At 41.3% G+C, this 26,109-nt stretch overlaps 1 protein-coding gene across 6 annotated transcripts in view; it reads left to right on the top strand.

Annotated features, from left to right (window-relative positions):
* Positions 1-26,109, top strand: part of HNF4A (hepatocyte nuclear factor 4 alpha) — a 400,042-nt gene that overhangs the window by 356,775 nt on the left and 17,158 nt on the right. For 3 of the 6 annotated variants that reach the window (XM_086932563.1, XM_086932561.1, XM_086932565.1), the window contains 2 exons: positions 14,687-14,793; positions 17,305-17,460. In XM_086932563.1, coding sequence (XP_086788689.1) covers positions 14,687-14,793; positions 17,305-17,460 — 263 coding nt within the window. Of the gene's footprint in view, positions 1-14,674; positions 14,794-17,304; positions 17,461-26,109 lie in introns of all 6 variants that reach the window. The other 3 variants (XM_086932560.1, XM_086932562.1, XM_086932564.1) reach the window with 1 other exon arrangement.

Raw genomic sequence — 26,109 nt, 5'->3', positions numbered from 1 at the left:
TGAAGGTACAAAATATTCATACACCCTGGTGGAATCAATGTTGTGCAATCCCGATGGCCTGAAAGCCGAATAGTGCACTAGATGGTTTGCAGGGACAATGGCGTAAGATGGGGGTGAGGGGGATCACTTTTTGCAACCCATATTAATACAAAGGCAAAAACTAATTTGGGCACACAAAACCAATTTTGCAATGCTTGGCCACCTAAATGACCAAAATCACTCTGATCAGTAACCACCTGAAACTGACCAGTAATGTTTCCTAAAGGTCACCAATATAGTGCCTTTCTGTATACAGAACGGGTCTCTTTCAGGCGACCATAGTCAGGTGAAAGCCTCATTGCTCTATCCTGAATAAACCTAATGACCTGCAAGTTCATTAAAAAATGGCACTGGCAACATATTTCATTAATGATCTATAGAATGCCGCTTGCAGCAATGCTGCCTGTTGGACGAGCAATCAGATTATTCAGAGCAGTTTTCATATTTATTATTATATAGAGAGTGGGCGAGAAGAGTGTGGCATATTCGGTGGCTGAGCTAGGGTGAAGTCCATAGCAGATTGGCAACAGCCAACTCCTTGTAAAGTTAGGTAGAAGTGGGACCGAAGAATAAGGTGATACTGTGGTTTTTCAATTCACAGTGAAATCTTAACTAGTTGCCATCAACTATCAGGAGGATCCACGAGAAGAAAGTTGTGCAGGAAGACGGTTTTAGGAAGGGCTAAGGAGGGCGCAAGAGAGTTCTAAGGAGAGGTTTTTGGGGGGACACCCACACTCGCCCACAAAGAGTAAGACCATTGCTATTCACAAACTGCACTCCTATAGTAATGACAGGCTAAATGTTCGAAAACACTAGTAAATATACTCCAGCTCCACCCTGGAGTAAGTCCTGCAACAAACATGCGCAATTGCTGGAACTGTAGCACCTTCCCAGAGAAAATAATGGTGGTGGGGACTTAAAATAAAACTTACCTTGGGAAATAATGTTATGATGAGTTACCTTTTTTTGAGTTTTAGTAAAGATATAAATATTTTATTAAGTGATTCAAATATATTCATAAATAAAAAATACATAATTCTTTATTATACAGGCTTATTAAACGTTGTCAAATTTATAAATGAATTTGGCTTTTGATATTTTGTGAAAGAAATGCAAATGATGTCAAATTAATTCTATAAATAACCTTTAGTTTTTTTCTATACAGACTAAATAAAAAGACACATTTTACTGTAGATTGGATTTTTTAAAATAAAATAAATCTTTAAATAAATCACTTTTACATGAATTGAAAATATATTTAAATCAATATATTGATACATTTTTAAAATAATAGTGCTTTAACATTTATTTTATTTGTTCTTGGTTACAAAACATATCTAAGTATTTTAGCTTACTATTTCACATTAACCTATTTTATACAAAAATATTTTAAAGTTTATTAAAGTTTTGTACTTTTTTCTATATTTTACTACAGACAGCGCTCCACTTCAGTGGTGGAGACCTCCGTCTACATGTGAAAAATTACCAGTAGTAAATTTACATCCATAAGTTTGGCTCCACCCCTTGGTTTCCGGTGGTGGGGACATGTAAGTCTACACTTTGTGGTAGATTTAAACTCGGAATTGGACTGGCACGCAGACTACTTGGAGTGCGCACCCACCAAGAGGCTCTGCATATCCTCATTTCAGATTCCCGCCCAGTTCTAGTTATTTCCATCTCTAAGTTGCTTGGCGCAATGTGGGTGATTCGTAGTAAAGCCTTCCGCCGCCATGTCACTTGATCTCATTACACTGCACTATTATCTTGCACTCTTTCACATTTCTTACTAATTGCCTGACACAGTGGTGTTTCCTTTTATAAATAATGAGGCATATTTTTATATCTTTTAGATAAGCTGTGAGTTTAAATATGAATTATTGATTACTTTGTAAACAATGCTTGCGTAACTGCATATATTTGAGCTCAGGTGTTTCCTGCTGTCCTTGATATGACATTTTTCACATCCTCATCACTCTTCTTCCTTAAACTATAACTGATGTCCCTTATCTGTAGCCCATATTCTTGATCCCACTTTTGCCCAATCATGGGCCTTTTCATCTTCTTTTCGAGTCCGGTCACCTGGTTTCCATGAGCTTCTCTTTTTGGATAAGACAAATGAAATAGAGGTGAGAGTCCAGCAGAGCTGCCTAGATACTTTCAGACTATGAATGGTCAACCCCTCTACCCTTGAGAATAGAATGGAGGAAGGCACCTTGTTGTCTCTAAGCCAAAAGTCACCATGATTATCATCCAAACCTCCACTCCTTGGTCCTTAGCTTGAGTGAGCACCAGTTGTTCTATTGGACCTCCATTGAAGCAGTTTCCTGGGGGGTCAAGGTCCAAAATGATGGAATACTCTCAGCCATTCCAAGCCAATCATATGAGCCCCAAGAAACTCCTGAAAACTGAACAATGCAAAATTGAAATTTAAATGGGACATCCCGACTCTCTGGTCCCATACCCGTGGAAGCACAACTACAGACTCCACTTTACCTGTTCAGATGCTTTCTCCACCTCTGAAGGGTTGCACTGAAATAAGCCAAAAGAATTCTAAAACTCCTAAATAAATAAACATTATGCTCTTGCAGTGTCAAGAATCATCATTTTACAATTGCAGATAAATACTAAATCCTTACACTACACACATAGGCAGTCTCTAGAACATAGAGTTCTAGAGGCCAAATGAAAGGGCAGCACACATAGGCACAAAAGAATCAGGCTCACAACCTTCAAAACCTAAACATGGAATCATAAATTTGTTTAAACTGTGTGTGTGAAATGCATATTTGCAAAAGGAAAGTAGCTGTTGAGGTTTATTTTCTCAAAATTTCCCAATGATATCTGAACAACAGTCAGCAAATATTCAGGACTTGTTATTATAAAAGATTAAAAATAAAAGTAATACAAAAAAGAAATCAAGGTTTATTACTGATATAGACATAACAGTGAAAGGATGGAAACAGACAGTGGATGAGTGACAGGAGAAAGGGGAAAAACTAGTTAAGGAAAGAAAAACATTTACATCTTTCTGGATTGAAATGAGGTTGCTTCTTAACCACAAACATTTTGAGACAGAATGATAAAAAGTTGTAGATAATGTATCAATGATAACGAAAAAGAGCCATTTGATGTTTTGTATCCGAAAATAATAGTACATGTCACATGAGGAATGTTGTGCTAGACCATTGATGGGAGGTATAGATTGGACACCCTCAATGGTTTACAGTCCCTTGTCCGGTGAGACTTCATTTTAGCTGGAGCATCCCTATCTTTTTAACAAAGCATGACATTTGGATAAACATTTTTCATGCGCACAACTGTCTTACAAAGTAGTGCTTCTATATATAGGGTCTGTTGTACTTAACTCTTCCTCTAGCTGAGAATCCATGCTCAGCATGCTGTAGAAGTAACTCAATAAGCTGGTTGCTTGTTTCTTGAAGATTGAAGAAAGTGCTGATGGCCAGGTCAAGAGTTCGAAACCTGGTTTGGCCTACTCAGCCTTCTGGCCTCCTGAAGGTTGTTATTTACAGCGCATGTAACTCTGTAATAAAGATACCCTTATATAATGTTTACACCTAAGAGCAAGGTGGCTAACGAAGATGTGCGGGTGCCAAGTGTTGAGTATACATCGTGGAGGGAACAGGAAAGGACTTAGAGGAGAGAAAATATTGGAACAAATTGATGATAGTTCCCCAAACTCTATAGGTCCTATTCACAAAGGTAAATTTGGTAATAAACATACCTTCACAACTAACTGGCTGCCAGGAATTCACAGATTCCTGGAACGTAAAAACGTTTACATGTGCAAAGATCTCCACAACAATCGTGCGCACCCCACACCTGTAAATCCTACTCAAGGTGTATGACAATGAGCAGATGTGGTTAGCGTTGAAGTTTGTGAATACTCACAACCATGTACAATTTTGAGTATTCACAACTCCTCTCAATCTGCTTTCCACTGTAGAAACGGTAGGCATTCATCCTTTTCTAGGGTGGGAAGAGAAATGGTCACTCTCAGATATGGTGAGTATATGAGGAAAAGGCGAAAATAATTTTCCATTGAATGAAAAAAGTTGCATTTGCCTAGGTGATCTGCATGCGCTTGGATCTTTTTTCTGGTGGCTGTACCGAGTACCAGCAACTCGTTGGCCGGTGTAGGCATATAGAGCAGCCCGTGCATCCTTCTTCCTGCAGTGCTTTTATTTTCTGTCTTGCGTTGGGTTGAGTCGCCCTACAGCTCCGAGCTGCTGCTCGGATCACCCCCGGATAGAACTACATGGGGGAGATTTCCTAGGCTTTTAAGCTGTGTTTGCGTCACAAAAGTAATGCAAATCAGATTGAAATTTTTTTTTCCAATGTACTTTGCAGTGCTAAACTTGTTTAGCTCTGGAAATAACATGAAAGTAAGGCAAAGCAGCGCATAGCGCTGCTTTGCATTGCTAAGCACCAAGGGGGCGTACCATGGGTGGTGCCTTGGCGTTCCCATGCAACCACCCAAGGTTTCTAACACTAAACCTTATTTACTAAATAAAGTGGACAAGGTTTAACATCAGAAAACGGTGCCCTTTTGAAGTAGTCGCTAAATGCTTTAATTTCTCTTTCCTTTTCAAATTTTGTATGTGTGCTGCATTTTACAGCACACATTAAAAAAGGGGACAGGGTTAACGTTAGTCTAAGCATGTTATTTTGTACTGAAAGGCTATCTTTCCACTACAAAACCTTTGCTACACTCATAGTGACACCCTTGCATCATAGCACAAAGGTGTCTCTGCGGCGCACGGCAGCAGATTTCAGTGCAGATGCTTGGGAAAAGGAGGAGAGTGCAATATTTCTGTAAATATGGTGCTCTCCACCTCTCTTATTTTCACGCAGCGCAGGGCAGCAGCGCATTTGCGATTGCTGCACTGTGCTGCGTGAATTAGTATTAAATCTGGCCCATGTGTGCATGGGCATGCACGGATGTATGTCGTTACAACGCATACTTTTACAACGCATACCTTTACAATGCATTTTTTACACCGCAACACCCATTACAACGCATTCCATTACAACGCATGCCATTACAACGAATTCTTTGAAACTACCTTTACAACGCATTCCACTACAACGCATACTACATTTACAACACATACCATTACATTGCATGTTTGGTAAGTATTGGATAGTGTAGGGGTAATAATTACTATTCTAACTCCAGGGGGGTGCAACAGTAGGGTAAGTGTTGGATAGTGTAGGGGTAAAAATTACTATTCTAACTCCAGGGGGGTGCAACAGTAGGGTAAGTGTTGGATAGTGTAGGGGTAAAAATTACTATTCTAACTCCAGGGGGTGCAACAGTAGGGTAAGTATTGGATAGTGTAGGGGTAAAAATTACTATTCTAACTCCAGGGGCTGCAACAGTAGGATAAGTGCTGGATAGTGTAGGTATGTGTTGTAATGGTATGCGTTGTAATGACTGCGTTGTAATGACATGCGCTGTAGTGGTATGCGTTGTAGTGACATGCATTGTAATGGTTGCGTTGTAATGGCATGCGTTGTAATGGATGTTGCGTTGTAAAAGTTTTGTTGTAAAGGTAGTGCGTTGTAAAAGCTGCGTTGTAAGTGTTGTTTCCCGGCATGCACTTGCGTTGTAGTGGTTTATACTTCGCAATAAATGAAGCTACCATTGAACCCTGACTTGCAAACACCTCAATAAATAACTTAGATAGTGAATTAGGATATGTATTTCAAAAAAGAAACTACTGATTTTCGAGAGGGAAAGTTGGTAGCTTTTCGCGTTGGCCATTTAACACTGATTTTTATCTTAATGGACAATTTTTTTAGTCGAATAAAAGTGCTGTTATACTCGTAGAGCACATTGTTAAAATGGTGTTTCATTTAACACAACTAATTACCTGAAACAAGACGTGTCGGTAAAAAGAGACCCCGCTTGACTGACAGGCACGAGGACTCCTCTTTAGACATGCCCGCGTTCTGTCAGACAGGCCCTGATGTCTGTTAATATTCAATAGAAGCTACGTTAGGGCTATGACCAGGTAATACTGAGCAAACATTTAAAAAACACCATTCCGTGACTAAACTCGGCTCCCCCTGTCCCGCCCCTACCCCGCTGATAACGGCAGCATAACCTTGGGGCCTCCTTTTACAGCAGCTGAATGCAAGCTTTTAATTTCACCAGAGCTCAGCCATTCCCCTAATCAAGCGGAAGGAACATTTTATCAATAGACGTAATTATAAACGGAGTCTTTGCTACATGCAAGGCGTGGGTTAGAGCTAAGCAGGCGCTAATACACCCAAGTATCTGCAAATCCTCTGGCAAACACCTTCAACCTGGTTCGTTGCCCTGGCAACGATTATTGATGGCCCCGTCAACATTTTAGAAAGCACCAGGGACAGCAACGTATTGATATTTAGGAAAAAGTGGAGAATGGTTCACAAGGGCATTACTTCTGGAGAATGGTCCAATTGGCCATAGGTGGTGGAGAATGGTTCACGCCAACAAAAAACCACGATTGAACAAGGGTCAAAGGGGAAAGGAAATTTTTAAAGACCTAGTAGTATCAAAACCCCCCACATACAATATATCACAACAAAGAAGATACTACTGGTCTAACAGTGCAGTGCCATATGAGAAAACAAACCGTCTGTGGTGCGTCTGTATGAATCCCATCAGCCCACCCAATGGCAGAGCTTCATCATCTCGGATTTATGGAAGAGCTTCATGAATGGTTCACGCCGCCATAACTTTAAAATGAAGGTGGGATGTGCAGAAGCCCACCAGTATGATAATAACCTATTTTTTATATACAACACCATTCCATAGTTTTTGTTGTCTCTAAGGGCGCATATGTATCAACATTTGGAATAAGATCACCTAATTGTGATTTAAAGCGAATCACAATTAGGTAATCACTATTCCTAATGTATGAAACTCCAAGAGTTTCATTTAGCGAATCCTAAGGGATCGCAAATTGACCCACCTCGTTAATATTAATGAGGTAGGTCTCAATTTGTGACCCCTAGGATTCACTAAAATCACGGGATGGTGGCCTGCTGGGGTCAGCATACCAACATGTCCATGATTGCTTTTCAATAAGCTATATATATTTTTTTTAAATCAGCCCGTCTTCCTTAAAGGAAAACGGGTTGAGTTTAAAAGAAAAAATTGAAAGGTTTTCTTTTAATTTTTTAAGAGCAGGCAATGGTCTGTGGGAACACTGTTTGCTCTTAAAAAACGTTTTTGCCACCATGCAAAAAAGGGAAGGGGTCCCTTGAGGACCCCTTTCCATTTGTGAATAGGTTACCACCAACTTGAAGTTGGTAGTAAAATGCAAATGCTTTGCGGCCATATTCACTGTCACAAAACATTCCTACATACCACTACAATTTGGTATTTGGAAGGGACGCTTTAAACACGCTCCTTCCAAATACCGAATCGCAAACCCATTTTGCAATTGGGTTACAGCTTACCGAATCGCAATTTATGGTTTGACACATAGAAAACGCCTTTTTTGTGTTTGCAAATGCACTGATTCTGTGAATCGGGCCATTTCTGAATGCAAAATAGGTTCATACATGTGTCTCTAACTGCTGTAAATAAAACATGTTGCTACTGCCTCAGTTTTATCGTGCTCAGGCAAAGTCTTCATTTCCAAGCAATAGTCAAATGCTACTTTCAATGGAAGCAATGCACAGTCTACCTGGCCAACCTAAATGTCAAGATGACCAAGATGTCTCACAATTGATATTGAGAAACACTGCCTTCTTTTTGTCTTACTCCTCCATTCTATATTTCTGACTTCTCCTCCTCGGCCATGCTTTCGGACGCACCCACCTGTCGATCATTCTCTACATGACTTACCTGCTACTTGTCAGGGGTGCATAGCGTTGCATTGGTTGGCACATCTGGTGTATTTGAGTGGTTTGGGGTTTCTGCATTGTAACCAATCAGGATTTCTAAAGCACGACTAGTCACCTGCAAGGGTATCCGGGTGCTGAGAGCCAAACTCTTCGGGATGAATCAATAGAACAACCAGGTCTTGAATCTCTTTCTGAATTCCAGAAGGGAGGATGAGGTCCAGAGATAGAAGGGGAGGCTGTTCCAGGACTTCTCCGAGAGGTAGGAGAAGGAGCATCCTCCCTTGTTGCTTCAGCAGTTGCGAAGGGTGTGAGAGACGGAGGCAGAGCGCAGGTGTCTGGAGGGTAGGTGGAAGCTCAGGCGGTAGTTGACTTCTGCTGGTCCTTGATGGTGTGGGGCTTTGTGTGCATGGGTCAGCATCTTGAATTGACATCTCTTGTGGATGGGGAGCCAGTGGAGTTTCTTGAGGTGTCGGGTGATGTGGGTCCATCTAGGGAGGTTGAGGGTGAGTCTGGCCGCTGAGTTCTGTATGGTCTGCAGTCTTTTCACGTGGTGTGTAGTGATTCCTGAGGAGAGTGTATTGCCGTAGTGCTGGCGGCTAGTGACAAGGGCTTAAGTAACGGTGCATCTTGAGCTGATTGGGAGGCATGTGAAAATCTTCCGGAGCATGAGAAGAGTGAAGAAGCAGGCTGAGGATATTGCGCTGATTTGGTGTTTTATGGTGAACTTGCTGTCCAGAATGATGCAGAGGTTCCGGGCATGCTCAACTGATATTTTTTGGGGGAGTTTATATGCTTTTTGTAACCAAAAAAAAGTTGTTTACATCCTGAGGAAAGTAAGCTAGCTTTCCCTTTAACACATTTTTTCTTCCTAAATTGTTTGAGATTTTCAATAATGCACTTTGGCCCAGGCAAAAATAAGTGCCTACAGAGACAGTGATAGGCTTATTGGGCCTGATTCACAGAACTAACTTAAGACAAAATCCTATACTTACTATCATTTTGGTATTCACAAAAGGCGCTTACTCATTTAGGTATTCACAGAAGTTAGGAGTCCTAACTTTAGGACTCCTAAATGCCTTCTGTGAATACCGAAAGTCTTAAAATTAGGATTTTTTATCAACTTTACTACTACTAAACTGAGAAAAATCCTAATTTTAAGAATTTCGGTATTCACAGAAGGCATTTAGGAGTCCTAAAGTTAGGAGTCCTAACTTTACTACTACTAAACTGAGAAAAATCCTAACTTTAAGACTTTCGGTATTCACAGAAGACATTTAGGACTCCTAAAGTTAGGACTCCTAACTTCTGGGAATACCAAAATGAGTAAGTGCCTTCTGTGAATAAGAAAATGGTAGTAAGTTTAGGATTTTGTCTTAAGTTAGTTCTGTGAATCGGGCCCGTAGTGTGGGATTTGAGTACAGGGTGTAGACTCTGGCCATGCCATTCCCTCGTGCCCCAGAGCTGGTTGCGTGGCGGCTTCAGACAAAATGTAACCACAATACCCTCGAAACCAGAGGTTGATTGGGAGTGAGTGTTTTTTGTGTGTGCTTTTCTTTTTTATGTTGTTGGGGTGTGTAATTTTGAGAATGAGTTCAAGAACTACCCTACTAATTCAAGGAACTAGCATGCTGATTTAATCTTAGTTTTCAACAGAATAGAGAACTTTTTTAACTCTTCAGGACAGTACCCTGGCAACCTGGCGTTGAAGTGACCCCCACTAGTTCCAGTTTTTCTATGGTAGAGATTTGAGAATGGTTTGATGATCACTTGCATTATGTAATAGCGACTGTAGCTACATTTTGTATTTATTTAAATTGGTATAAATATGTGTATTAAGAAGTGCTACAGCTAAAACTGCTGAACGGAATTACTCCAAATTTGTCAGATTTTGGTACGCAGATTGTGCTTTTTGTAAAACCCTTTAGTGGTTTTTAAGAATTTATGGGTAAAAAATAATTGTATATGTAGATGGTTGGATCTGGGAGAAGATCGAGAGACTGTAGCAGGAATGCCAGTAGAAAAATAGAGCGTTCTGATTCACCCATGGAGCCTTATTTCATTTGGGCCAATTTGGTCCCCTGGGACTCAGACTCCTGCGGGAGTGAGTGCTCTGATTGGCTGAATCAACATGAGAAAAATGTTGCTGGCAGTCATTACAAGACTCAGGGACTTAGACACCTGTCCTGAAATGTTTAAAAAAATTGTATAAAGGTGAACCATAGGGATACCCTGCCTGCCTAGTCCCCACGGGGACCAGAAGGTCCAAGGGGTGAAAAATAAAAAGAAAATCTGCAATTTTTGCTGCTATCCTGTGGGACTCCCATGGGATCGAAAAGAAACCAACAGAATGGTTAATAATAGCCGCAGGAGCCCAACCCTGGGGATGCATTGTTTATTTAAGGGGAGGAGCGTGCTGCCCTCCTTTTTGAGCCATTATGGACCCCAGGGTGCAAGCCACCCTTCCAGAGTTTCCAAGGGCCCCGGAAACCCCATTCCCTTGGGCTGACTCCATCCATTATGGGAAGAGGGAGCCACGCAGCCCCCTCCCTGAGCCTTCTTTGGTACAGGAACCACATTCCCTGGAGGAGGCTCACATGCTGCATCCCGGGGAGGCCACCCACGGGACACAAAGGTTTTCCTGCCCGCACTGGGCAGGGAAAGTTGTGTTTGCTCCCACCTGTAGAGAACATTTTTAAATCCAGGTTGGGGTCCCCAGAGCCTAATAAGTCTCAAGGAAGGGGACCATGGCCTACTTAAAACAAAAGTAAAGGTCAGGGGGATGGGGCCTGACGCGTAATGAGCCTCGGAGAGGGGGGCCTTGCAGCTCCCTTGCATTAAATAAAAAAAGGCCGTGGGGATGAGGTTCCGAGAGCATAATCAGACTCACGGAGTGGGGGATGTGGCCCCCCTCCCTTTTAAAATAGTTAAAGGGCGATGGGCCTTCAAGAGGGTCTTTTGAAGGCTCAGGAAGTGGGGCCGTTCAGCCCACTCCCCTTTTTAAAACAAAGCCCTAGAGGAAGGGGTTCCCAGGGCTTAGTGAAGCTTGGGGAGAGGGGCCATAATGACAAAGCCTGTACACACCATGGGGTTGGCTGCCTGCGGAGAGTTGGAAAAAGGACCTGGTGGCAACACAGGCCATGTGGCTAACTCCATGCCACAAATGAGCAAAGGCTCTGTGCTGCGTGTGGCTGCCCCTGGGTGGCTGCCTGTGGGGAGTTGGATGCAGAGCCTGGCTGCAAACCAGGCCCTACAGCTAAACCCTATGCCATGTGCAACGAAAGACTGTGCACAGTGTCAGTTTGGCGGCAATCAGGGGGTCGGATGCCTCCCAGTGGGTTGACCACAGACCCTGGCCTGTGGCCAGGATATGTTGCCAGGCAATGTTGCCAACTCTCTGTTGTACATGGCTGAAGGTTGGGGTTGGCTGCCTGTCTGGGGTTTGCAGCATGGCCTGGCCACAGGCCAGACCCTTCAGCCATGCACTGCGGGGGCTGGCTTTAAATATTCAACAAAATATTACTTTACGTTACAAAACCCTAGAATTTCACAGAAAAAAAGGTCAAAGTAACATAATACTTAGGTGTGATCAAAAGATCTGTTCTTGTTTTAAAAAATACCTTAGAAATTCACAAAACAAACGTTAAAGTAATGTTATAGTTAGGTTAGTATGTCAGTGACAACATTAACTTTATAAATAAAAAAAAAAGAAATTCATGAGTTATAGGTAACTTGGGTTACTAACTTGCGCCCCAGCCATGCACTGTTTATGACCTCACATATTACATCACTCGTGACATGTACTACGATATCATTTATGACATCACTGATGATATTTCAAATGACATCATTAATTACATCACTGATGACATCGCTGATATGCCGGCCTCACACTGGCAGTCATCACAGACGGTCACTGTCAGCGCAAAGAGCAGGTTTAAATAGATCTTTGCATTGGTAATCATCATGGGAGGTCGATTCTTGATGTGAAGAGGTCATTCATGTTCCCAAGGAGCTCCAAACATCTGTATCTTTACCTTTTCTTCGGGACGAGTACACTCGGATGCTGGGCAAGGGTCCAGGACGGTTGGGCACCTCTTGGGGATCAAGAGTCCCTCCAGCAGAAGCCAGTAGCAGGGTTCAGACATGTCCAGGCAGATCCAGTTGCAATTGCGGTCACAAAACACTCGCAGCTTTCTTCCTACTTCAAGTAGGTAGTAAGCCACTCACAAACAGGAAGGAGTCCCCAGTGGACCCCTTTTCCTTTGTCACTGGCGATGAAAATATTTTTTAAGAGCAGGCAGTGGTCTCACGGACCACTGCCTGCTCATAAAAATTGAAACAGAAATGTTTTATTTTTTTATGCATTCGTTTTCCTTTAAGGAAAATGGGCTGCTTTTAAAAAAAACTGCTTTGTTTAAAAAAGAAGTCACAGACATGGTGGTCTGCTGAACCCAGCGGCCACCATTCCTGGGAGTGCTAGCCATTCCCAATGGGGTCGCAAATTGCACCTGCCTCATGAATATTAATGAGGCAGGCAATTTGCGACCCCATTAGGAATCACAAACAGTGCCTTAGACTGTTGTACATTAAATTTTGCGAGTCGCAAATTGCGAGTCTCAAAACTTTGCAATTTGCGACTCGCAAATTGTAAGGGTCGTACATCTGGTCCTTTGTCTCTATCTGGAAAGAATACACAAAACACCACAGGAGAGCCATTCATAGTCACATGCCTCGGGACACTGGCAGAAAGGCACATTTGGTTTAGGCAGAAAAATGCCAAATGTCTTAAGGCAGAATTCTCAGTATAGTAAAGTAAAATCCAACTTTACCATTATGAGGATTTTGAATTGCAAGCCATTTGAGTGCAATCTGCATTTCTCTAGATGGTCCCAACCGGACGGTAGCAGTTATCAAAAGTACTAAGGTAACGCAGTGTTAGTCTATGGAAAAGATAGCCTGACAGCAATGAAATACCACTTTAGTAGTTTTCCATAGCCAGGACAGGTAAATCTTTAAGACACAAGTCCTACCTTATAAATACCATGCCCTATCAGCCTTTTGGGCCGGTAGGGCCTCCCTTAACTGCGTTTTCCCGCTGTGCGCTGGATTTTCAAAAATCGCGGGTTACGTGACAAAGCCAGCTCGTCATGCGCGTAGCGCAGGTAACGCCTATGACGAGCTGGCTTTGTCATCCGCGCGGAAGTGGTTAAGGGTGACTTATATGAATTAAAATGAAGGTTTAGGCTTTAAAAAAGGCTTATTTTTCCAGGTCGGAATGGCAGTTTACAACTGCAGTCTAGACTGCACTGAAACTTTCAATCTCTGATTTGTCATTGTGCATTTTACCTCACATTGCACTAAAGGTATCAGCACACTGTACTAAGGCTGGACTTAAAACAAAAATCAGCCCTGGTGAAAAGTTGCAAACCAGCCCCACACAGCAGGAGGCCACAGCTAGCATTGGGTCAATGGGGGAGTGGCTGGTTCATGTCAGCCCACCCTGCTCCTAAATCTACCACCCCCACCCCAATGCAGTGAATTGCAGAAATCCTTGAGTGGCAGAATGGACAGACCAGTCCTGGGCATTACAATCACATAGCCCTAGGACAACCAGCACCACTTACAAGGAACAGAGAAAGACACTACTAACAACAGATTCACACTTTATTGAGAGTAAGATCAGGCAGAGGAAGTGATCAAGTGAGGGGAGGAGATCAAATAGAAGGAGGGGTTTAAAGAAAAGAATCCAATCCTGCAGGATCTTAAGAGAGGGATGTCACAAAATGAACATCTGAGGTAATGGTGCAGATATATCAGAGGACAGGAGGCTAGAAGTCTGTTTCCCATATGAGGAAATATAGGGCTGGGGCATCTTACGAGTCTGTATAACTATAATCAGACTCAAGGTTGTTTTCTAAGATCTTTGAATAGACAGTGTCACTCCTCATTAATGCTACATTTGCACTTTAGTAGAGAGCAGAGGGTGTACAATGGTCAATTTCTCTGAAAGATTTTTATGAGAACCAGCAGGAAGAGGCCACTCAATATACTGACTGGCCGGTTTATAAATTCTTCGACTAGGCACGGCCAGAATAAATGACACCTACCATAGGTGGCTGCTTTAAAGAACTAACATTCAGTTTTTCATGAAATTTTTTCGAAAACTCCTGTACCCATTGTGACAAGCTTCATCCATGGTGCCATATAGCCTTATAGCGCGCCGTAGAGGGCTATACCGGCTATTAAAGGCCCTCTCCAGCGTTAAAGGCCCCGAGCCGAAGGCGAGGGCCTTTAACAAGGGAGAGGGACTTTAATAGCGGTATAGCCCATCTACGAAGGGCTATTAGAACATTCTGTCACTAGAGGACAGAATGTTCTAACAAAAAAACAAAGCATTTTGGGAGCGCGACGGGATTGGAATCCCCTCAGGCTCCCTGAAGCCTTTGTTCACAGCCAGAGCTGTGAACAAAGAAACATTGGAATGTTGGAGCTCCAGGCTTATACCTGCCATTATAAGCCCAGAGCACTCCATTGTTTTCAAAGGAGCTCCCAACATTCCAATGTTGTAATAATGTTTAATGCCCTTACCCATAGAACAATTTCTGAATTTAGGGCAGTATCCTACATCAAGATATTTTGCCAGCCTTCAAAATGCAGCGAAAAGACTAAACTGAAACGTGAGGTTAATATATTGTTGTATATGTTGGTGAATTATATGCATGTCATGCAATAAGTATGTTTATAAATTAATGGGATTCATTTTATTGAACTAAAGTACTTCTTGCAGCCGTACAGAATGAGCGAGACAGAATAAGCACAAGAAGGTCCAGTTATGAAGATAGCAGTCTGCCTTCAATCAATGCACTAATCCAAGCAGAAGTCCTTTCACAGCAGGTATATTTTATGGCACTAATACTATTACTAACACAGCGTGCTAATGTATGTTCCAGACTGGTCATAACACTAGCTATTGGTCCTACTTATGACAAACTTGCAAGATAGAAACTGCATTACATCATTAACTATCTAAGATATTTTTTGACCCAGAAATGAGTCTCAGTCCACATTAAACTGGCACAAAATGTATGAGAGTGCCATTTAGTGATGGCACATGAATGAATGTGAATGAAATTCTCACGTTCCATTTCTATTGAGCCATGATAACAAACTATTCAAACAGAATTTTAAATTTATCTCAAGATCCAACTTTAAATGGGTTATTAACCATCTAGTAAACCTCATGGTTCTATATGGAAAAAGACGACTCATCACCTCTTGAAGCCTAATTCACAAACAATAGAGTTCCACCACTGTCTATCTGCCTTCAATTTCCACTTGCAGAACTCTATGTACGTTCTTTCAGCAGTCGCTATTGTCCCAATTTAAATCCCCAAATCTATCTGGATAGAAACATAAAATATGTAATCTAAATATAATTTGTGTCCCATATTGAAGGAAAGAGTTCTAGCTGATTTGGACTATGGTAACGCCCCCCTGAGAGACATTGAGCAAGAAATAATGGCACTGATAAAAATTGTTAAACACAGATTCTGTCTGATCTTAGGTAGTATTGTAACAGAATATTAAGGGCCTGATTCATAAACTACATTTTGTAAAATGTAAAGTAGTACTACCTATGTCACAATGTAATTCATAAACAGACAGGTGGAAATCACCACCTCTGTCTCACTTTTATTTTCTGTAGGGAGATGCTCACACATATACATTTACTGCTTAGTAAATGTAAGAGAAACCATGGGAGTAGCTAGAAAAAGGGGAATATCTAATTCTAAATGAGAAGGGGTTGGGGATGAAAAATGAGCGATTTAGGGAAGGACAAGCACCCACCCAAAAAAAGAGTATACCCATTGTTATTCACAAACTGGATTTCTCAAGTTACTACAGCCACAAAGTACCCAAAACAGCAGTAAATATACTCCAGCTCAAACTTGGAGTAATATTAGCACCACACACCAACTACGTCTGTTGCAACACTCTCCAATAGAAAGAAATGGAGGCAGAGACATAAAATAGAACCTCGTGGGAAATAATGTTAAAATAAATTATTATTTTTTACTTTTTAAAATATATGTATCCGGTAGAGGGGTATCGGGCTGTCACGGGCGGTCTGAGTTTGAATACCGGCACTTCTGTAAATACTCTCCCACAAGTCCCTATCTCTCTTAGGAACCAATCGGACACTCCGATTGCTGCAATAATTTATTTGCAAGTGAAAAACAACGCGTTTTGGTTATAACACCTCAAGGTGTAATAACCGAAACGCGTCATGTCCGAGTGGTTCCTGAGAGAGATAGGGACTTGTGGGAGAGTATATATAGATATATATATCTATATCTATAGCTATATCTATATCTATATCTATATCTATATCTATATCTATATATATATATATATATATATATATATATATATATATATATATATATATATATATATATATACACACACACACTACATATATAAATGTATTTGATGTAAAAATATTAAGTTATACGTAAATAACACATAGAACTTATTTTATAACAGATTTTCATTTAAAAATAATGTTAATTAAGGAAATTAATAAAATCATTTATATTATTTGTATGTATAATGTTTGTCATTTTTAGTACTTGATGGATTTTTATAATAAATTAAGAGAGAAAGTAGAAAGTGAGACCACAATTTTTAGGGAAGCATTGAATCATTAATTCTGTTTGTGAACTAACAACCTCCCGTGGTTCCCTCGCTGTGTTCTCTAGAAGGGACTGGGCCCAATGAACTTGGCAGCCAGGCAGATTCAACCCTACATGTTCCTCCATACATACACAGGGTTTAAGTTGTTTACTTCCACGGAACAGCACACATGAACTAGAGAGTCTTTTTGTTAAATAATGAACTTTATTTAAAAATAAAATAAAAATATTTATTAACTTTTTCAGTCACTTTGAGTGTCACGGGTGATTGGTTTTGAATGAGATGGTAAATAAGTTATCAGTACTGGCAATGCTTTTGTTGTTTCGCTTATAGTTTGGTCCAGACTTACTGATTAAGTGCCAGAACCCTTTATTGATTGGTATTGGATCATCCAGGCATGCTGATGAAACATCACTAAAAACAAAAAGAAACAGAATCAGACATGTTATGATGTAAGCTGCCTGGTCCCACATAATTACCAGACATTCTCAAGAAGCATGGTGACTACACAGCAGCAATCTAGCAACGTGTGCCCTTGTCCTAGGATAGAAACCATTTTTAGCACACACCACATACAATGTTCCCTAGGGGTAGATGCTTGCATAATTCCCCAGGAAAATCTTTGAATCTCAGGTGAAATGGATGCTTGTTCTAAAAGTTGTCATTTTCGACATGTTCATGTTTGTGTTTAATGTGTCCCATTTGCAGATAACGTCGTCTATGTCTGTAATAAATGGAGACATAAGAGCAAAAAAGATTGCAAACATTACAGATGTCTGTGAGTCTATGAAACAACAGCTGCTGGTCCTAGTGGAGTGGGCTAAATATATCCCAGCTTTCTGTGAGCTGCCCCTGGACGACCAGGTTGGTAATTTCTCATTTGCACAAATACCAATCAGTCAAGTGAAAAAGAAATGAAAATTGCACATTTTATAGAGATAATTCTACTAAGCATGCTATTATTTAGCTCACCTAAAATATATTTCTACCAAGAAAACTTTTCCTGATTGCAATCCTTCTTTTATTTACCTTCAATGTATTTGCCACAAAGCATTTCTACCAAAAGACATACATACATACATGATCCTGTATAAGAGTAAGAGCAAGCACACTGTCCCTGTTTGCACCAGGGACAAATAAGGCAGTGCACCCTAATAATGATAATAAGCTGCCACAAGGGCCACCGTATACTCGAACTGCCCTGTCGGTAATGCATTAGCAAACGACAGGAGGTCATACTGAAGCAGCCAGTCCGCTTTCCACAGTACAGGCAACAGCCAGAATGCACTTTCAAGGAAACAGATATCGCCCTGCTGGCAGGTTCAGTGAGTGACTGCACCCACTTGTAGGGCAATTTTTATGGGGTCCATATGACCCTCTTTTTCCCTTCCAGGAAGGCGTGCTGGGCATTGTAGAGCCCAGTCAGTAAACACCCTGACTTCCTCTTTGAATTTGCCCCAGCGTCTATAATACGGTGCAAGCGCAGAAGCAAACTGTTTCTCTCCTTTGCATGGGGCCACGCCCATACGCAAAAGTGGGAACGCTCCTTAATGGTAGCATTGGGGCAACATGTGTAGCATCGTTGTTTAAAGAAAGGGCATGACATGTGCAGCCACGGCCCATGGAGGGAGTTTCGGTGGGGCAGAGAGGCGGGGCGGGGGAGGGGTGCTAAAAAACTGGAGTATGGATAATTGAAGGTAAGTAAACAATTTAATTAATACAACGAAATTGTGTACTTACCTTCAATTATCCATACTCCAGTTTTTAGCACCCCCCACCCTGCCCCTCCCCCGCCCCGCCTCTCCGCCCCACCGAAACTCCCTCCACGGATCGTGGCTGCACTTGTGCCTGTGGTCCATTCTGTCGTACAAAAGTGCCCCAGGGATTCAGAGAGTAGGATCACAAATCCCATTGCGCCCCAGAGCACTTTACATAAGACTGTCACTGATCTGCGTGTACCTCGCAGACTGCGTACATGCTTCTACTTCTTTGTAGATGTCATGAATCCATCAAATGAGGTCTATCAACCCACCAAACTCTGATGAATTTGTGGCTTTGGATGCCATTTTTAAATGGTTTGTGGGATAAAAAGCAGACCTGTGCAGATGGTTAGAACTTTTGTTGATCCTCATAATTACCTACGTCATGTCTTGATTATTCTATTCTGCAGTGTTGTTCTGGATCATATTTTCCTGCAATCTCCATTGAGCTATATTTTTCCACTTGTGTTGGCCCGTTGGTGTTTCTTTTCAATGTGCAATTATTCTTCACATTAAAACATGTTAGTTTTTTGTTATTTGTGCCTTAACAACAACCAGTTCCTCCTTGCGTTTGGCCACTGTAAATAGTTGACCCATATTTTAAAGTATGGAGTCAGTTGATCATTTTTATATCACTATTTACTCGTTTTGGTCCTCATCTAGGAAGTAAACCCACAGGCTAAGACAGACTTTATAGTTTTGCCTCCGATATCTAGAAAGGGCTGATTTTATCCACTTCATAAAGTCCATTCTTTTTTCCCAAAGAGGAAATTTTATCAGCCGCGGTCGGTAGTGGGATGACCTGCAGGGCGGTGACGTGGGGAGGGGGAGGGGCAGGGTGGGGGTGGTAATGTATGGATTACGGAGTTTTACTGGGAAGTAAACATATAAATAAATAAAACGAATTTCGTTGCGTGCACTGCATCGCATTTGGTGATGCAGTGCATACAACGAAATTCGCATATTAAATGTAATGTATATTTTCAGGCAGTTGCTGGAAATTCAGGACTGGGCATTGAGACCTGGATGCCCAGCATCATGCTGATGTTCAGTCCCACCAAGACACAATTCTAGTTATTTGACAAGAACAACAACCATGAGCACAACAACCACTAAGCGTCTTGTGGTGCTATATGGACATTGAATTGCACAGGGTGGAGTGGGGGACTCGCTAGAATCCATTAAACCACACCTGTAAAACAATCACACAATAGGGAGGATCCCAGAAAAATCTACAACCAGATAATTATAATGCATGTAGCCAGGTGGTATCATATTTTCAGATTTTTTGGGTGTTGGCTCAGAGCATACAGAGAGGAACCTGGCATTTCAACTCTGTGTCAGACACCTGAAAGGCTCTAATGCCAAATTATGCTAGATTATTTCGTGAACACGGGCCAGTAACCATACTGGTTGATTTGAATTGTACATGATAATGGACTGTTAACCATTGTTACTCTTTGAAAATTGTAAAATGCAATCAATTTTGGGCATGTTAAAAACTAATTTGACTGTGGTGTTCTGAATCTTTTGAAAAGTAGCAATATTTTTCTTAGGCTACCACGATTAAGACCCATTACACTAGTCTAGTCTGGTCTGCGTTAACACATTTGCCACTGTGGTTTTTGAGGAAAGGTTAGAAAATGTGTTTACGTGTATGGAAAGTAAAGTGACAAGCTTTTGTGACAGCTACAATTCTCCTGAAAGTCGCAAATTACCAGCAATTAGATTTTGTCTCAGATTAGTTACTTACTGCATGTCCTCTGCACACATGTGGCCAATGACCTGGAATTCATGGAGGAAGGATGCTATAGTTCAGATAAAGATTGAATAAGATGTGAGACAGAGAGGAGCTATAGAGTTGCACGTTACAAATAACATATAATAATACAGACATACATATATAAATGAAATGTGTATCTGAAATAAACATGAAGCAAGGTTCTTCTAAGCTTTTGCGAGTTACACATTCTTCAGGGAAATCCTTATGTACACATGTCATCTCCAATTCCAGGCAATACTGTCTACTTGTAAATCTATATCTTGCTGAAAAGAATCAGTCAGAAAGAGTGTCATATCTATTCATTCTTCTGGCTTTCAAGTAATGTGAAAACTAATTTCAAGATTGGTTTTCCATTGTCTTGCAGTGTTTCTGCAAGTATGTTACTTGCGGGTGGACTCATGTCCGCCCGCCACCCTAAAGGAGATGGGGACAGCCCAACATAGTGTTGTGGGGTCTCAAAGGCCAAATTACAATGCGACCGCCACCGCGGCAGTCGCAGTGCCCACCTTTTCCATTGCGGCGGGTGCTGCTGGCTGCAGCACCCGCCGCGATGGAAAAAAGGGACGTGTAACAAATCCCCGTACTACCTGACAGGCACCATGCAGTGCCTGTCACTTGGTACAGAGATCTGTTGGGGGCACCATTGGTGCCCCCCACAACCAAAGAAAAGGGCACTGGGTGAAGCGGGGCCCACTACGGGCCCCCAATGCCCATCTCTGCCAGCTTTTGCATGGCAGATGAACCGCAATGGAAAGGCTGGTGGGGAGGGACTATCCAAATCCCTACAGCTGTGCCTGGTAGGCACCGCCACCATTTTAGGGATAGGAAGGCTTCCATAGCCCCGGTGGGCTCAAGGAGCCCGTCCGATGCGTGAACTCAGACCGCCACAGTACCGCCTGCCATCATTATATGGCGGGTGGAAAATGGCCTTAAGATGGCGGTGAGACTGCCACCAACAGCCTGTGATCGTAATGACCCCCTTAGTTCTTTTAGGCGGTATTTTTCAGGTGCACTGATCCAAACGTACTTCTCAGCTTTCATGTTATCACTTCTAGGTTCTCATTAGTTAATTGACTTTTTCTTACCTGGTTATCTTGCGGTAGCTTTGAGGTAGGTGGAGGACACCAGGTCATATTTTGACTGGCAGCAATCGGGTGGGGGACTCAATAGACTGTAATGCATTTGGTGCTATATAAACGTAGTTAGTAGTTGTGGTAGTAGGAAAGGGTTCGGCCTGGGATTGGGACCCATCATTTTTAATTCCAATTACAACTTGTTCATGTTTCACAGCTAGAAATAGGCCACAGCTCAAGTTTCGCTCTTGTTGCCTACGACTTCAATCACAACTCCTCATGAAAAACATCCCCATTATTGATAGCTACCAACCACTAAACGTTTGTGTTGAAATAAGGTACTTCACGTTCCTCTGTATCTTCAAATGAGCAATTAAAACTTTGATCTCCGAACTGTTTCTTAAGGGGTCACATGCAATTCTTTTTTACCCATTTGGCATGTTCTTGTCCCCCTCCAATGCACAACTACAGATAGATAATATTCTGGTTTCAATTATGTTAAAATACAATCCATGCCAAATTATTTTTTGTTTAGATAAAATAAATTATTCGATTTACAGCAGTCTTCTGTGTGATATTCTTGAATAAAATGTGTCCCATGATTATGAGGTATTTTAAACTCTTTGTTTTGCACTCACGCAAAGCTTGCACCACCTGCCTATATTCTCTCACGATTTCGGAGGGGCATTTTCTTGAAAGTCAATGCTCAATTACAAAAAACTGGTTTCAGAATACACATTAATTACCAATGGTTAAGGAGTTTTAGCTCAAGAATGTCCAACCACCACAATTTTTCTTCGTGCATATTTAATTTACGTTTTTCTTAGACTTGCCAATTACACAAAGCAGTGCTAATGATTAGTCAGCTGTTTATACAGCTAAGAGCTTCCCTGGTGATTACTAAGTGACATTGGTGTTGTCAAACTATTAACCCGTGTTTCTGTGAAAACTTGAGATTTTTAACAGAGGTAGCAATGATTCTTAAGGTTTTCAGGGATTGTTGGTTACTTTTCAAATGACGTCTGCAATCATTAACTCTGGAAGTGTTGTGTGTCTTGTTGGAACAAATGTATTTGCTCTTTTTACGGCACAGACGTATGTTCAAGTTTCTAAAACACATTGCAGGTCTCCACCACTGCATAAACTGCACGTGCTCAGAATCCAGAACCTATAGCTATCTCTGCTCTCAAAAGCTAAGTGCCCCTGCTGGCATAATTTGAAATTAATTGGTCTGATCAACACTTTGAGTATGCCAGAAAGAAACTAACAACAGTTTACCTTCGAATCGGAATAAGCAGATCCACAGCAGGTAAAATGCAACCGAAAACTGATTAAATATTGAGAAATTGTGCAATGCAGGATGGTGGCACGCGAGCAGATAACACAACAGGAAATGCTGTGAAAGCAATTGTACCAAGGAGTACCTACCGGGAAACAAACTGTGCAAAGGCAGATCGTTCTCACTGGACACAAACACCTAAAGCACGAGATCATCTCCGGAGTTAAAAAGAAGCATTGCCCGGAAATGATAAGCGTGCTGACATGGAAAACAAGCACTGGTAAAACCAAACAATCGGAACTATTTTGCTGCAAAAGTGGACGTTAGATGGGAGGAGGTTTGCAGTTATTAGTCGTTGTGTCACTATGTTGAGGGTCTGCGGGTTGCTGCTTTGAGCAGTACCATCCACTGTGCACTGAAGACGGTCATCCTCCTTAAAAGAGTTTAAATAATAATATGAGGAAAATCAGAAATGTTGAGACTTATTCAAAATAGTTACCTGTAGATACCACTCATCCCCCAGGGGTATGACACCTGGCAATGGTCTTCAAACATTTTCAATGCAGAGCACACTTCCTTGTAAAAAAAAAATTAACAAATCTTGACCCTCGAGAATGGCAAACATAATTTCTTATAATTATTCTATCAAATTGGCAGATTTGAACATATTTAGCAATTCATATATTGCAGATATGTTCAGTAATATCTTTTACAATTGTGCAGCCTTGGTAACAAGTAGTGCACACACGTTTCTCCATTGAGACAAGGATAAACTTTGACAGGTTATCGGTCCTTCAGTCTCAGTATGAGTAGATACTCATACTGAGACTGAAGAAATGATAGACGTCTCCACGTCGCTTAGCGCCAATGCCCACTACTGCCTGCCATGAGCTTCACTATTCTTTCTGATGTTCTCTGTCCAAGCATAAGCAGAGAGCAAACAGCACTCAGCCAAATTGGGTATCCACTGTGAATATATAAAGTCTTCACATTTTGTCATGCACCCATTCCTGCCAAAGTTCTGACCTTTCTACTCCATTGCTACACATCTTCCTCACAGCTGCACACATAAACTAACAAGCAAATAATGCACACACATGGTCGATAAAAGAATATTATTGAACCATGTCTAATCTTCATTAAATAAAGTCTCCTAACACATGCAGAGAAGAGTGACTCAATGTCCTGATGATGACGTCATGAAAGATGTGTTCAGCTAATTGAAGTCGAAACACGTCAATGAGTATTTTGCTGAGCAAACTATTAGACAATATAAAAAGAGTAATAGGTACGCAAACAGCAAAAAAGGAAAAATAGGATGTGCAATCAGGTTCCTTTAGCTGGGTAAAATTATCGACAAAACGTATTAAAATGTTCTTGACTCACTTTCAATCCATTATTGCTCTCAAGGTTTTACATAATGAATATATATATATATTAGAAAAGGATGTGACACTTTTCTGTGACTATTCATGACAATTCAATAAAACGTTATTCAGAGGTATTCTACCACCCATAAAAGTATCACATAAAGCAAACACATAAAAGTGTACAGTTCATAGCAGCATGAATAGATATAAAAAGTACCAATATGCATGGTTAAAAACAACAACAGCAATCAGTTTAACACAGCATGGACCTGCGTGCTACCCCCTGGGCTATGCACATAATCTTGAAACCAAGCCCTGCCCTTGTGATGATGTATCTGTTCTGTGACTAGTTTTAGTAAGAAAAATTGGGTAATGAGAAAACACTTTTGTTGAATATTTGAAGATTAACACTTTCATTACATCTAAAACATCTAATGAAAGTTTAAGAGAAAATGTCTAAACGCTTATATGAGAATAAAAGAATCCTACTGCCTAGGAGACACAGTTGTTAAATTTGAGTGTACCATGTAAACTAGTTATTAATCCTACTGAGAACAACAACATATAGGACTGACAAATCTTTAACCGTCCTTATAATTTTTAAAATAATATTTTCTCATCACACTGGAACACTCTCGTAGCACACTGGTACAAAGCTATTTGGAGGGTGATGCTCAGGGGCCAGTGGTGGTGCCTACACCAGTTGATTCCCACATCTTTTCTGTGCAGACAAAGATGCAAAGAGACAAAATGCTGTCACTCAACATGACCGCTACTCTGAATACTGGATGGCTGGCCCCTGGACTGATTTAAAACGTGAATGACAATTCCAGCAAAACTGGCTGACGTGGGCTGACAATTTCGCACTTTATGTATGATGTCCTCTGGGCTTAGCCAAAATGTCAAATTGCTGAACAGGGTTTACCCAATTTTCCTCTCTTTTGTATATTGTTATGTATGGCTCTCAAAGAGAGCCTCTTTCATTTTTTTTAATCTTTAAATGTCATTACCCACTGCTATGACGTAGCACAGTTTATAAGAAAACTCATTACCCATTGTTGCTATGTCATAAAGGACTTCCAAACCAGGCTAACAGAGTGTTGCTGCTTGTCTGCTTTGAATGAAAGCAGAAGGCACAGCTGCAGGAGGGGGAAGGAATGCAAGGAAAGTGATGGGTGTTGGTTATAGACTGCAGGTAAGTTTAAAAAAGTGGGACAGAGAGGAGAGGCTGTGTTATCTATGGGTCCCACATTAAATTGATACTTGTATAGCGCACTACTCACCCGCAAGGGTCTCAAGGCGCTTGTACGAATACCGCTGTGGAACCCGTCTTGGCTTTCTCTGTGAGGCGTCCACTCCTGGGCACCCCAGGGTGGAGGCCAGGCATCCTTAGCGTTGTGGGGTCCGTTGTAAAGATTAAGCAAGCCACTGCCCAGAGTTGCAGAGTGGGACTCTATGATTAGAATAGGAACCGAGGCGAGAATTATCAGGTCCGTGAAATTTTGAGCCCAAGACCCATCGAGGCGGGAATTGAACCCTGGTCCCGGGCTAGACCTCTGCATCAGGGTCTGCCACTCTAACCATTGAGCCACACTTCTCCACATTACTCCTATGTGTAGCAGTTGAAAGCAGGGGAAGATGAGTTTGGGGGCCATACATAACATCAAATTATAGCTGGGTCAATTACAGAAATGGTGTTCACATCGAGGTTCTGATTGACATCATAGATAACTCGAGATTAGCTCAGTTGACTGTATTGTGCCACTCAGAACCCCTGGTTGAAAAACATCCCTATAATTAACTGTTACCCATCTTCAATTAGATATATTGTATATAATATAAAGTCTTTGGAGGGATAGCAAAAGCTGTCTCTAGACCTGAAAATTAAGATGGCTAAAACATTTTATTATCCACAATAAACAACCCAGAACATCCAAATAAAGTCAAGAAGTGGTCAAGCTGGCCAGTGAGAAGGCAAGCGATATAATACATCATAAAGAGCCCTGCAAGGAAATTAAACTGGGCAAACAGCCAAAGGCAATGCAAAAGACGAAAAATAAGATAACGTGAACAGGCAGTTAAGCAATCAGCGCATAAAAAGGCTAGATAACCAAGTTACCCACACCCACACTAATAGCAGTTGTGAGCATTACACAATGTAGAGATGCCAGCTGAAAAGATAATGCCTATTAACATGCTTCATCTTAGAAGAGGTCTCTCACATTATGTCTGAGGAAAGAACATTGGG

This window comes from Lissotriton vulgaris, chromosome 7 (assembly GCF_964263255.1).
Source record: "Lissotriton vulgaris chromosome 7, aLisVul1.2, whole genome shotgun sequence".
NCBI classification, from domain to species: Eukaryota; Metazoa; Chordata; class Amphibia; order Caudata; family Salamandridae; genus Lissotriton; species Lissotriton vulgaris.
This window is presented reverse-complemented; position numbering and strand designations above follow the sequence as displayed.